Below are 13001 nucleotides of genomic sequence, written 5' to 3'. Positions count from 1 at the left end.
CGCCGGCCTGCTGGGCTGCTCGGTTACTTTTGCCAAAGACGGTACGTATTCACTAATCTGTTTCTACCCTAATATTGAGTCCCTTCGCATTTATCTGCCGCTCACAAAGTTGTCGCACTTTAGTGGTTCCAAGCATGAAAAATTCTTAGCTCTGTGTCTGAAAGACCCCAGGGACGCCATGGCTCCCATTGAAGCAGCCTCAGCGGGCTGAAAAACATCGCATATTTACACTGCGCTGCTTTGTTAACCGATGAGGGGTGGCACGTATCACCATTCTGACGACATCCCCTCACCCTCGGGTGGCGTGAAGATGGTGACTTCGGCATGTGGTCCCTCCAGCGGCACGTCCTCAAGTACGTTCTTGGCGCGCACTCGAAACGTGTAGTTTGTGGAGGGCCGCACGCCACCCAGCACCGCGTGTCGCATTTCTCGCAGTGTCTCCAGTGATTCGCATAACTGGCCAGAACACCAGGACACGTCGTAGGCTTGAAGGGGACCACGGGGATATTCGGGAGCCGACCAAGAGAGGATAACCTCACCCGCACCCACCTGCTCCGAGTGTAGCAGCACTGGGGCGCTGGGAGCTGCGTAGCAGTGCGGAGACAATGTGGTTGCGCGACCGCTGGATATGCACTACAGAGACGCTACGATGTAGTCATGGTTGAAATTTTTATTCTACAATGATGACTAATGAAACAACATTGCAGGTCTATCAGGTCTCGCAGCAAAGGTGACAGACATTAAATCAAGCACTTAAATATTCTAAGACTAAAGCAAACAACACTGATTAAGCATCCTAGTATGCCATAAAGCGAATTTACAGATTGTAGACAGTACTTTTGCAAGCGCGAAATAGTAGAAGACTTAAAACATTCAGTTGGAAGTGTTTGCAAGCTAAACCCGGGAATGATGACCGCTGATGATTGGTGATAACGCGGTAAAAAGATCGTTTCAGCCATGGGGCGACTCTGCAAAAGAAAAAAAAAAGAAGTACAAAAGAAGATGTTCGTCATATGCGACAACTTCAAAACGATGAGCAACGAATCAGTAAATAGAAAACTAGGAGTAGTGCCACCTAATAATAGGCTGGTGCATGGCTTTTTCGGGCACAGACATCCGAGACATCAGGCATCCGCTTACACTAGCCTCACTGGCTACGAGAATGTCAACCGCAGACGGCTAAGTATGCTGTTTGCCGCTGCTACTAACATTTGCAATCACGCCGTCCAAGTTTTTAATGAATCTTACTCCTACGTGCATAGCAAGCACCGCCTTCGAGACACATTTACTCACGTTATCCGCAGATTGGCAAGTTTTACAAGAATGCTGTTTTCAACGCTGCGTGTCCACGCGACATATTTATTTCATAGAGGTTGCAAGCCATTATTTATTTATTATTGTACAGTTTAATAATCGTGGTTTATTAATCGCGAACCCCACACTACTAACTGGACCATATTCAAACAGCAGTTCCGCCAATACTTCACCGACCCGGCAGCTCAGACTGAGATCGCGAAGAGCAAGCTCGCTGCCCGCCTTAAAGGTCCCGATGAGTCATATGCGTCCTACATAGAGGCCATACTTGCACTTTGCCGGCGTGTTAGTCCCACCCTGCGGGAACCTGGACGAGTACACCACGTCTTGAAAGGAATCAATTGTATGGCCTATAACACCCTAGTTGCCCAAAATTCTTCAAATGTTGATTCCATTATTACGACCTGTCCTCCCGATTGCAGCTCGGCATCGCAACTGGCCCGAACTCTGCTGACCTCGATCTGCGGAACTGATTTGAGCCATCATCCGCGAGGAACTCCAAGCCCTCAAGCCTGTCTGTCGACATGGGTGCGATCATTCTTCCGCCCCTTTTCATGGCGCCGTTCTCCGCGACGTCATTAAAGAAGAGTAAGCAACCATCGCCCACCCTATGGCATCTGAACCTCCTGCAAACCGCCCAGCGCCGACCCACGCGCACGTCGCTGCATCCACCCCTCCTTTGGTTCCCCCGCCCCGACCGGCACCAACCTACAATCACGTCAATACAATTGCTAGGGCTCAACCTGCACCATCCTATTACGCACCTTGGCGCCCCTCCCGACCAGTTTGTTATTACTGTGGCATTAGAGGACATATACCCTGCTTCTGTCGTCGCCGCCTTCAGAATGAGCGCCATGGTTACGATACCTTTGAAAGTGGCACGCCTTCAACTTCATATTATCAACGCCGGTTTATTGCATGCCCACCTCGACGGTGCTCCCCATCTCCAGAATCCTCGTCTGAGCCTCGTGGGAACCATGTATCCCGATGCCATTCCCCCTCCCCCATACTATCATTCAGTTTCCCCTCTCTCTACCTGTCCGCCATCTGAAAAACTAAGTGTTGCAGTTTCCGGAGATGAAACTGCACTCTGCGAACTTACTAAATTTCCTCCTGATCGCCCGTATAATGTGATTTCTGTTTTAGCTGAAGGATTACCTGTCGAAGCTTTGATTGGTACAGGGTCTGTAATTTCTGTCATTCACGCTGATTTGTGCTACCATTTGCGAAAAGTGACGACACCATATGATGGGCCTGAATTCCGTGGAGCCACTGACGTCCCTTTGCACCCTTCAGCGAAGTGCACCGTACGAGTTGTTATCAACGACGTCCGCCATCATGTGCAGTTTGCTGTGCTCTCACCTTGTGCGCATCTAATGATTTCTGGATGGGATTTTTGTCAACCGCTTCGGCAATAATTTCCTGTGGTGACCATACCATGTTATTCATATGATAGACAGCGATTTTTCATCTGACTTTTCTGAACGACATCATCCCCTCGTTTTCCGCCGATGGTACAACTGTTTTGCCTCCTCAGTGCGAAAAACTACTTACTGTTGTTTTTGTTTCTGACCACATCACTGACTAGGACGTACTCACCGAACCATCTTATTGTCATCTTGCACGCAGCATCGCCTTCCCGTCTAACCTTGTCTGGTTCCGCAACAGCTCAGCGACAGTAACGGCCACTAACACTTCACGTGAGTCCCTCGTGTTCCTAAAATGAATTCTCTCCTTTGCATGGTGGATGCTCAACCTCTGTTCCTGGCGGTGCTCACAGCCCCTCTGCCTCACCACAGTGTTTCATCAGAAGTCTCTCTTTCTCTTCTCCCAAAGACTATTAATCCTAACCTCACGCCGAACCAACGCCAAGAACTGCTGATATTGCTTCGACACCACAAAAGCCATTTTTGACGCCACTTCCCCACCACTGGTACGGACTAGTGTGGCGCACCTTCGCATCATTAATGAAGGTAACTCTATTGTTCGCCGACGGCCTAATCGGGTTTTCCTGTCTGAACGAAAAATAAATGTAAATGACATGCTACGTCGCAATATTATTCGTCCGATGATCGATACTGTACTTCGTGGCCTAAAATGGAGAACCTGTTTATGTTACTTGGACGACATTGTTATTTTTGCGTCCACTTTTAACGACCATTTCATGCGCCTGAATGACGTCCTCACGTGTCTCGCTTCAACGTGCCTTCAGCTCAATACCAAGAAGTGCCACTTTGCACAGAAGGAAATTAAAATATTCGGACATCTGTTCAGCTATGACGGCATTCGTTCAGACCCTGAAAAAATCATCGGGGTCTTGTACTTCGCTCGTCCACAACGGACTGAAGATTTCCGCAGTTTGCTCGGCCTGGCGTCTTATTTCTGGTGTTTTATATGGCGTTTTGCAACTATTTCTACTCCACTTCATGAACTACTTAAAGCACGCAGCCCTTTCGCATGGACTGAACAGTGCGAAACTGCTTTTGACGACCTAGAGCATGCCCTCACATGAGATCCTGTTCTTGGCCACTTCAGTGACTGAGCTCCAACCATCCTGCACACTGATGCCAATGGTCACGGTCTTGGCGCTGTACTATTGCAGCGCGATGAAACTTCGCGTGAGAACGTTATCGCCTTCGCCAGTCGGACTATGACTCCAGATGAGAAAAACTACACCATTACTGAGCAAGACTGTCTTGCCGTCGTCCGGGCTGTCCAAACATTTCGCCCTCAACTATACGGTCGCCACTTCGCAGTTGTGGCCGATAACCATGCTCTTTGCTGGTAGCCTTCGCTCAAAAATTTGACAGGCCGACTTGGCAGTTGGATTCTACGCCTGCAAGAAGACCATTTCGACGTCACTTACAGATCGGGTCGCCGACACTAAGACGCCGACGCTCTTTCTCTCTGTCCACTTTCGGAATCAGCTTGTTTTTCTTCCCAATGAATTTCCACCTCTGACGAAAGCCAACCATCTCTTTCCCGACGTATATAACAACAATTTCTTTTGACGACTCTGAGAACAAACACGTTCTCCGCTCACAGCAATTAGCCGATACCTACTGCCGTCCCATTATCGACCGCCTTATCGGCGCTTCGGACCCACCTAATGCTCGGCTTCGCCAACAGCTTCAAAATTTCAAGCTCGAAGATGGCATCCTACGCCGTTACGTGTATTGCCCTGATGGAACTCGCTGGATCCCAGTCGTGCCGCGCGTGCTTCGCCCACATATACTGGCGGCTCTCCACAATGACGCTACTGTAGGTCACCTAGGTTTTGACAAAACCTAGGACCGCGTAAAAAGACGGTTCTTTTGGCCTGGCTTACCCTACCTTCCAGCGTTGCCAAATACGTCGCCTCCTGCCCTCTGTGCCAACGTCGCTAACGATGATTTATTCGCCCGCTGGCCTTCTACAACCTCTTGCCTTTCTCGCCACGCCATGTGACGTAGTCGGCATCGACTTGTATGGTCCCCTACCTCTCTCATGGCTGAAGTAGAATGGTGGCGAAGGCTGGGCCCAAAAGCGGTTCAGCGGTACCGCAGCATAGCCACAGGTCGGGGGGCGAACCACTCAGATTAAGAAATTATACTACTAAAAATAAAAAGTATCAAGCAACATAAAAAGTATACACATTTTGATAACTTCGCTTGTGAATGAGGTAAGGTATTTTATAAACACATTCTTAACTTTTTTTTTAAATCTTGCAGCACTCTTATCGCCCCACTCCCTTGATGTTGCATCGGTCAGGAGGCGCTGCCAGAGGTTACCAAGGCAACGGAGATCACGAAGCTGTCGAAGCACGAAACGGTTTCTTATCGTTGTCTGCTCCTCGTATGCTGTGGTGCGGGCCTTGTTGCCCGCGGGAAAGCGTAATTTTGTTTGCAAGTCTGAAAATGTCCCTTTTGTGAAGATTTCGACGTCCTTGCTGGTCGCTGCTCTGTCGCCTTTTGGTGAGATTTAATATCCCCCTGCAGCCGTGTTTTTTTTTTTTTGTTTCCTCCCCTTCGTCGTGCGGGCAGTGCGAAGTCTTTTTGCAGCATTGTATTGCGCATAGCGTTTTATCGCAAGATGAGCCCGCACAAAGTGAGGAAGCGATGCTCTGTGGCACGTTGCGACAGCGTGGACTCAACCGTCGGTGTCTTACCGCTTCCCGGCTGCTTTCACCGGTGAGCAGATCTGGAGGTTGCACACAGACTCAATGTATGCTTTAATGCTCCTGTGTTCAGCACGTTTGTTAATTCAAAAGCTGTCTGCACTGGTGCTACCATGAAATTTCCTTGAAAACTGCTGTATACTTTTTGCCGAAGAATTTAAATGTGAAGAGTAATCCCCGTGCTCTATGCTCCACGTATGTTTTGATGCACCTACTAAGTCATGACATTTTTATTTCAGTTGCAGCTGTCATAGCTTTGTTTTCTGTACATGCATGTTTCTTATCTGGTGATGGTTTGTGGCAGGCATTTCAAGCCTTTTTCATGCCTCGGCTGTGATCATTGAGATGATTAGCCCGCTTAAGCAGCGCTACAGTTTCTGCTGTTTGCGACATGCATTTTTATTGTTGTGTTTTGTTGCTGTATTTTATTGGTTGATGCAATAAACCATGAATATGAAAACCATAATTGTTCACTTGGTACACTCTGTTGCGAACTGGGTACGACTGCCCCGTTGCACCAGTATTTCTGGACCGCACCTTACTGTGCTGAGGGACAAAAGAAATGGCCAAAGTACTTGCATGACTTAGAGCAGTATTTGTATTATGAATTTGCATGCGTGGTCTCTATTTGGAAGTGTTGCTGCGTTTCTATGCCGCCACCTTTGCCAACCACTTTAATTGTGCTGGAGCAACTGCTTATAAACAAGGGCGTAAACAACAGAAACTTGAGTTCTTTTAGATGACAAAGGTTGGCGCGCGCTGAAAGGCTACAACTTTCAAAAGATGCAGGCTCGTCAATGCATCGCGGCGGTTTTTTTTTAAACTTGTTTAAAATTCGCGCGAAAGTAAACGTATGCGTGACGTTATTTGACGTCATGGCCCCCCAATTTTCATTGGTCGCTGGAGCCCATGAGCCGCCATGTTTTGTACGTATGGGTGTCTATGGAGCCTTCGCTACCATAGTAGATATACCTTGCCTCTCTCCTATGGGGGTAACCTGTGGTATATCTTAGACGCTACGCTGACACAGCCCCTGTACTGGCTGGTTCCGCTTAAGAAGTAGCAAATTTTCTTTTACGATGAATTGTATGCGTCATGGCGCTCCTCGGGTGCTCCTAAGTGACCGCGCGACGGCCTTCTTATCGACAGTCGTTGCCGAAGTTTTCACGCGTCATCCACCCTTCATAAGACAACCTCAAACTACCATCCGCAGACTAACGGTCTGAATGAGCAATTTTATCGCACCTTATTGGATATGATATCCATGTACATCACAGCAGATTATCGAAATTAGGACACTATTCTACCATTCGTCACATTCGCCTGGAATACAGCAGTACAGCGGACTATCGGTTACTCTCCATTTTTTCTCGTTTATGGCCGTCCTCCCCCACTACAATTCTCGACACTTCCTTCTTCTGTACGCCCCACTACTCCACACCAGTACCTACCCAGTTCTTATCTCGTGTGGCCAGATGCCGTCATCGTGCCCGCCTCAACACAGCAGCGTTCCAGGAATACCGCAAGAATCTCTACGATTTTACGCATCGCATAATCTCTTTTCGTCCTGATGACGAATAACAACTTTATACACCACTGCACACCCCTGCGCTTAGTGACATAACACCGCTACCTTGGTCCCTACGAAGTCATCAGCCAAACTTCCCCATTGAACTGCGAAGTCACGGCTGTTAATCACCCAGCTGATTGACGCCACCGTGGAACTGAAATTGAATGTTCATGTTTCTTTCTTGAAACCGTTTTTGCGCCGCGGTGCATCGGTTAGTTACGAGCGGCCAGGCTGGCTGCTGCCGATCCCCGGGCAGATTATGTGAGCTTCGTTCGATCTTTCATTTGTAGATGCCATGATTTTCTTTCATTCGTACATACCATCGTCATCGCGTTCCGCGACGCCGGATCGAGCACGCACCGTTTTTCGTGTTCAGAATAAAACGCTAGACAAGGCATCGCTGGCCTTGCCTTCGCAACCTTGCCGTCTCGACCTAGCCTTCTTTCACAATATAAACAATAATTTTATTCTAGAAGAAACAATGAACGAAAGTAGTAACGAAAGCAAGAACTTGCGCTACACTGATCTACTATGCATCCCAATTGAATGTGCCCCACCGTAGTGGTGCACCGGTAAGAAGCCCGACTAATGTGCCAGAGTACCCTAATTCAATCCCGACCGCCGGCGGCTGCTTTTCGATGGTGGCGTAATGGACAGGTGTCCGTGTGCTGAGCGATGTCGTTGTTGTTGAGGCTGTAGAAGAAGGAAAAGGAAATGCACGGGCCTGCTACTGGCTCTGCAGCTGAGCCACCTCCGCTGCCTCGTGAGGACAGAAGAGAAAATAGACAAGAAAAATAAAGAGTGTGAGAAAGACGCGCGCCGCAAAAACAGCCGCCGTCCGCCACCACCGAAGAGGTGGTGGGTGCGACGACGGCCCACAACAGATAAAAATCAGGGGCTAGCCAGCTGTTGTTTTTGTGGCTGTAGGAAGAACGAACAGAAAATGCATGGGCCTGCTACTGGCTCTGTAGCTTAGCCACCTCCGCTGCCTGATTAATTGATTTATAGGAAGAAAAATGTACGATAAAGGTCTCACTCGTTTCTGTAGACACCTCAACCACGCCGTAAGGGAAGGGAGGGAGTGAAAGTGGAAGGAGAAAGAGGAGCCGTAGTGGAGGGCTACGGGGTAATTTCGACCACCTGTGGATCTTTAACGTGCTCTGATATCGCCCAGCACATGGACGCCTCTTCGTTTCGCCTCCATCGAAACGCAGCCGTCAAGGCCGGGTTCGAAACCTCGTGCAGACAGAAGAGAAAATAGAGAAGAAAAAATATGAAGAGGTAGGGAAAGTCGCGCGCCGCAACAACAGCCGTCGTCCACCACCGAAGTGGTGGCGGGTGCAATGACGGCCTACAACAGATAAATATGCGGTAGCAGGCTAGCCCCCGCCGCAAGCGGCGATGACCTACCTGTCCCAACCCCATCAGGGGAGGGAGTATGCGCCCGTGGCTGTCTGGCCCCCGCCCCAAGTGATGTTTAGCTACCGTCCCAGCCCCGTAAAGCCAGGAACTGCCACCCTTCACCACCTCCCTGTGCGATGTCAGCGCACGTTAAAGACCCCCAGGTGGTCGAAATGACTCCGTAGCCCTCCCCTAAGGCTCTTCTTTCTCTCTTTGCACTTTCACTCCCACTTCCTCCCTTTCCTTACGGCGCTGTTCAGATGTACGCGCCGATCCCCCTTTCATAATTCCCAACAAGAACCACATCTCTCTCTGTCTCTCTCTCTCTCTCTCTCTCTCTCTCTCAGGTGTACACAGAAACAAGTCTGACAAATACTGCGTCTTTCCCTTCCAGTGAACAAATTATTATTATTATTTATAAACGCAACGAAGCTTTTATTGAGCCTATTGAAATTATAAATTGAACGCGAAATTGGAAGTGTGTTATTCATTTCTGTTACATATAGCCCAGTTCCCGGGTTCGAACCCGACAACGGCGGCTGCGTTTCGATGGAGGCCAAACAAAGTGGCGTCCGTGTGCTGTGCGATGTCAGCGCACGTTAAAGATCCCCAGGCGGTGAAATTACTCCGTAGCCCTCCTTCTACGGCTCCCCCTTTCTCTCTTTCCACTTTCATTCCCTCCCTTCCCTTACAGCGTGGTTCAGGTGTCCACAGAGCAAGTGTGACAGATACTGCGCCTTTCCATTCCTATGAACCAATTATTATTATTATTATAGCCCCACGATCCAGTGTCGAATCAGTGACAACGATTGTAAGCATAATCGCCGGATCGGCGATCGGCCTACCCCTTTGTTGCAATATTTATTAGCAAGCCGGGTTACTCTGTATAACTTTGTTTACAATTGTCCAAGCTGTGACGACGCCTTCTCAAGACCTGGCCGCTGTCATTTTAGAACCTGCTTGGCCTCAGAAGCCCTGAAACCTAATGCTTGCTCGGTCAAAGGCTAATTCATATAGAATCACATTAACGCGAGTTGAGATTTCGACCAAAACAAGCCTAAGAACAGCAAACGTTTAGGCACACAAAAGACATTGAACGTCTACTTCATACCGCATCTTCTGCATCGGATTCACTAGGCTAGCAGGTGCTCCTTCAATATTGAGCTTGCGTCTTTTATCTGATTCTGAAGTGCCACTCACAATGCAGGTTAGTACTGGTAGAAGTAATTTTTGTTGTCACTGCTGCTGCAAAGTTGATGTGCACTACTTGTGTGTAGTAGAATGGCTAAGGAAAACGCGTAATTGAAACAGGAATTCTGTAATGAGGTCCCGAATATTAAGGACGAATTAGAAAATGATCTTAAGACCACTTCAAACTCACGTTCGCTATTTTGAAATGACTGCAAACTGCACTTCGGGAACTGTTGAAAGACTAGGTTGCATTTATTACAGTGTTGAAATGTTTTTACGTCATTTCTTTTCTTTTTGGTTTGGTTTGGTTTGTGGGGTTTAACATCCGAAGCAACTCAGGCTATGAGAGACGCCGTAGTGGAGGACTCCGGAAATTTTCGACCACCTGGGTTTTTTTACATGCACTAACATCGCACCGCACACGGGCGCCTTGCTTTTCGCCTCCATCGAAAAGCTGCCGCCGAGGCTGGGATTGATCTCGCGTCCTTGAGACCAATAGTCGAGAGCTGTAACCACTGCGCCAGCCCGATCAAACAAACGTTCTTTTTCCTTTCTCTTTAACAATATATAATGATTCTCCTATATAACGGTCGCTGCTAAAGCTGCCGACTTCTGCGGGTGACAAAGTTTGGCAAGTCGTCATTGCAAACCGCTTTTTATTGCGAAAGCAGTAACTACGCCAGGGTTAACAGGCCGTCTCGTAGTCCGTGGCCAGTGCACTCCCCTGCTCATCGACCTCCTTAATACGCCTGCCATGACATTTCAATTCACGTCACTCCTAAGCCATGGGCAGGATCTACCAACTCGGGTCGCTCTTTTCATAATGGAGGGTGATATCAGAATCTGCCTGCCAGAACTTTTTGCATTCTTGTTACCCCTACGACACGCAGGCACATCCATGCGGCTTAGTTGAAGCGTGACTTTATATGTGCGCTGTTAGCTTATGCTCTCGCGTCATGCCATTAAAGGATGAGCTGAAGTGTCCCCAATAACGTAGCACCTTATACTAATAGGGCGTGACAGGAGAATAATGTAGCAAGCAAAACAAGCTTTCGCCGTTGATTGCGCAAATCAACTAGAGTTAACCAGAGCTAAATAACAAATAATCTTTTTTTCGTCACCCATGGTGTTTGTATAACAAAACCTGAAGTAAGCTTGACATCTTTATCAGTGAATTGGTATAGGCGCAAGAAAAGGGCGTCGACGTGACACGGCGACGAGCTTGGAGCCATCGTCGTTCGCTGTGTTGTATACGCAAAAACTAAGGCTAGAGACGGCGACATACGCGACATTCTTCAACGGAAAAGTGCTTGAGTTCGGTGCCTGCACCGTAATAGGTCTGTTCGATCTGCATCTAATGCAAGGGCGTATATGCGTCACGAGTGATTCTCCACGAAGCTCAATGCACAACCCCCTATAAAGTCCGCCCACCCGCAACTTGGCTCCTGTTGTTAGCCTTCCGTTACCAACAAAGCTGATCGTTCTCTTCTCATAGCCGTGGCAAAAGGAATATTTTCTTCACATCAGCGGTGGAGTACGCGTGGCGGCGAGCGGCGACAAACCTGGTGCGCATGTTGATACGAATGGAGAACACCGGGAACGAGCAATGGGTAAACCTTAAACGGCCAGCGAATAATGGGGGGGGGGGGGGGGGACGTATTCATACGAAGGGAGAACACCGGGAACGAGCAATGGGTAAACCGGAGACGTCCAGCGAGGATCTGGTGGGGGCGAAGCCAGTTGCTTTGGGGCGACGAGGGAAATATTTCAGGGAGACATAACTACGTGACGAGGCAAAGTGCACGGACAAAACGCTTTCCGACACATCGCCGCTCGCCGCTTAGGACTTTGCGCCAAATGTCTGGTATACTGAGCTCATCCTTAACTTGAGTCGAGTGCACAGCACCTGACAAATGCCAAACTTTGCGTTCTCGCACCTCAGCAGCACTACCCACACCGTTTTATCGTGGCAGCACTTCTCGCTGAAATAAGGTCACAAAAATGGATGCGCTAAGCACCTAATTATTGGAAAGTAGATTTCTTCAGTATCTGGAATTACCAGAATCATCGAGATGCTTCGATAAGCCTGTCGTTTTTGAGTAACTTTAACGCTCCCCCGACGTCTCTTCTTGGCACAGATGTCATATTTTAATCTTGGCACACTAGTACCTCAATCTAGTTGGACTTGGCTTGCGTTTAATGCTCGCAGTGTCTGTCAAGTTTCCAACGGGTACACACACCTTCAGTAATCAGTTAGTGAATCAACACTGTATGGGATTAGAGAAATCTGCAAACAAATAATGGCATAATAAACCTCACCGAAAAGAAACCTTACCGCAGGGTTAGCTTGTAGCTTGATGTGTTTTGGTTTTCTTAAAGGGAAATAAGGTGATAATGGATGTAATTAGCTGCCGGTTCCCAGGAGGCTATCGAACTGGCCCTACTTTCAAATTATGATCGTTCCAACTATTTTTGCACAAGGTATTGTAAAAGAATGAACCATGGAGAAGTATACATCTTCCAACATGTGGATATATATCTCACTGTCTGGCCTGGTCCTGAAGTGTGCCGCGAAGATAGGCTCTGAGTCCCGCGGGGGGCCACCACCCACGGACAAGTCGTAGGTGCGCCAGGCGTCCAGGTCGGTGATGACGACGCCGTCGGTGCCCGAGCTCTTGTTCTGGCAGACACTCAGGGCGCCCACCCAGCGGCACCAGGTGACCTCGTGCGAGCCGCTGCCCGTCCACAGCAACAGCGCCCGACGGGGCTCCATTAGGTCCACGGTGAACTTCCAGCCTGACAGCAGAAATGGGGGTTTTGTAGGCATCCGGAAGTGGGCGTTACAGTTGAAAGATACAAAATTGGATGGTTCTGTCGCATGGCTGCAGTAATTGGGATCTCCGGCTATCAGCTTCTGCTGAGAAGCAACTGAGGGTGAATAGGGTTTCAATTTTCCCAATAGCCGCCATAACAGTATGACCCGCGTACGCCCCCTATTACCCAGTGTGTAGAGGGAAGCTCATCAACAGAGATTTTAGGGCCAGTTGGCCATCAACCTCAAGACAGGCGGTACCATCTTTGCGCAAGTTCGAGAATGACACACCTCTAAAACGTGCTTGGCAAGCAATGGCCCTAGCTTCACAACAGCACATTAAAGTTGCCTGTGAAATTGGCTTTTTTAGGCGTTATATTACAGTTGTTAGGAGAACGGGTGCGCCTAAGTAATAACTACTCAGATATTAAGGCTAAAAAAGAATCTTGGCTGTGGGTAGTACTGTATTCGGTGGCGGATGTCGGGAAACAATAAAGACCCCCGTGTTAATAAACTGTTTATTGAAGACATAGTAGGCCCTCCTAGGCGTTATATAG

The 13001-nt window shown here is 48.6% G+C and overlaps 1 protein-coding gene across 1 annotated transcript in view; it reads right to left on the bottom strand.

Annotated features, from left to right (window-relative positions):
• LOC146186887 (protogenin-like) overlaps positions 1–12405 on the bottom strand; it is a 39055-nt gene extending 26650 nt beyond the window's left edge. The window contains exons 1-2 of the mRNA XM_084608136.1: positions 12177–12405; positions 294–584 (exon numbers count right to left, since the gene is read on the bottom strand). Of these exons, the coding sequence (XP_084464262.1) occupies positions 294–584; positions 12177–12405 (520 nt within the window). The remainder of the gene's footprint in view (positions 1–293; positions 585–12176) is intronic.
• Positions 12406–13001: the final 596 nt, after the last annotated feature.

The sequence above is a fragment of the Amblyomma maculatum genome, chromosome 6, assembly GCF_055883805.1.
Source record: "Amblyomma maculatum isolate TAMU_Amacu chromosome 6, ASM5588380v1, whole genome shotgun sequence".
Lineage (NCBI taxonomy): Eukaryota > Metazoa > Arthropoda > Arachnida > Ixodida > Ixodidae > Amblyomma > Amblyomma maculatum.
Note: the sequence above shows the minus strand (reverse complement) of the source record. Positions and strands in the feature narration are given on the sequence as shown.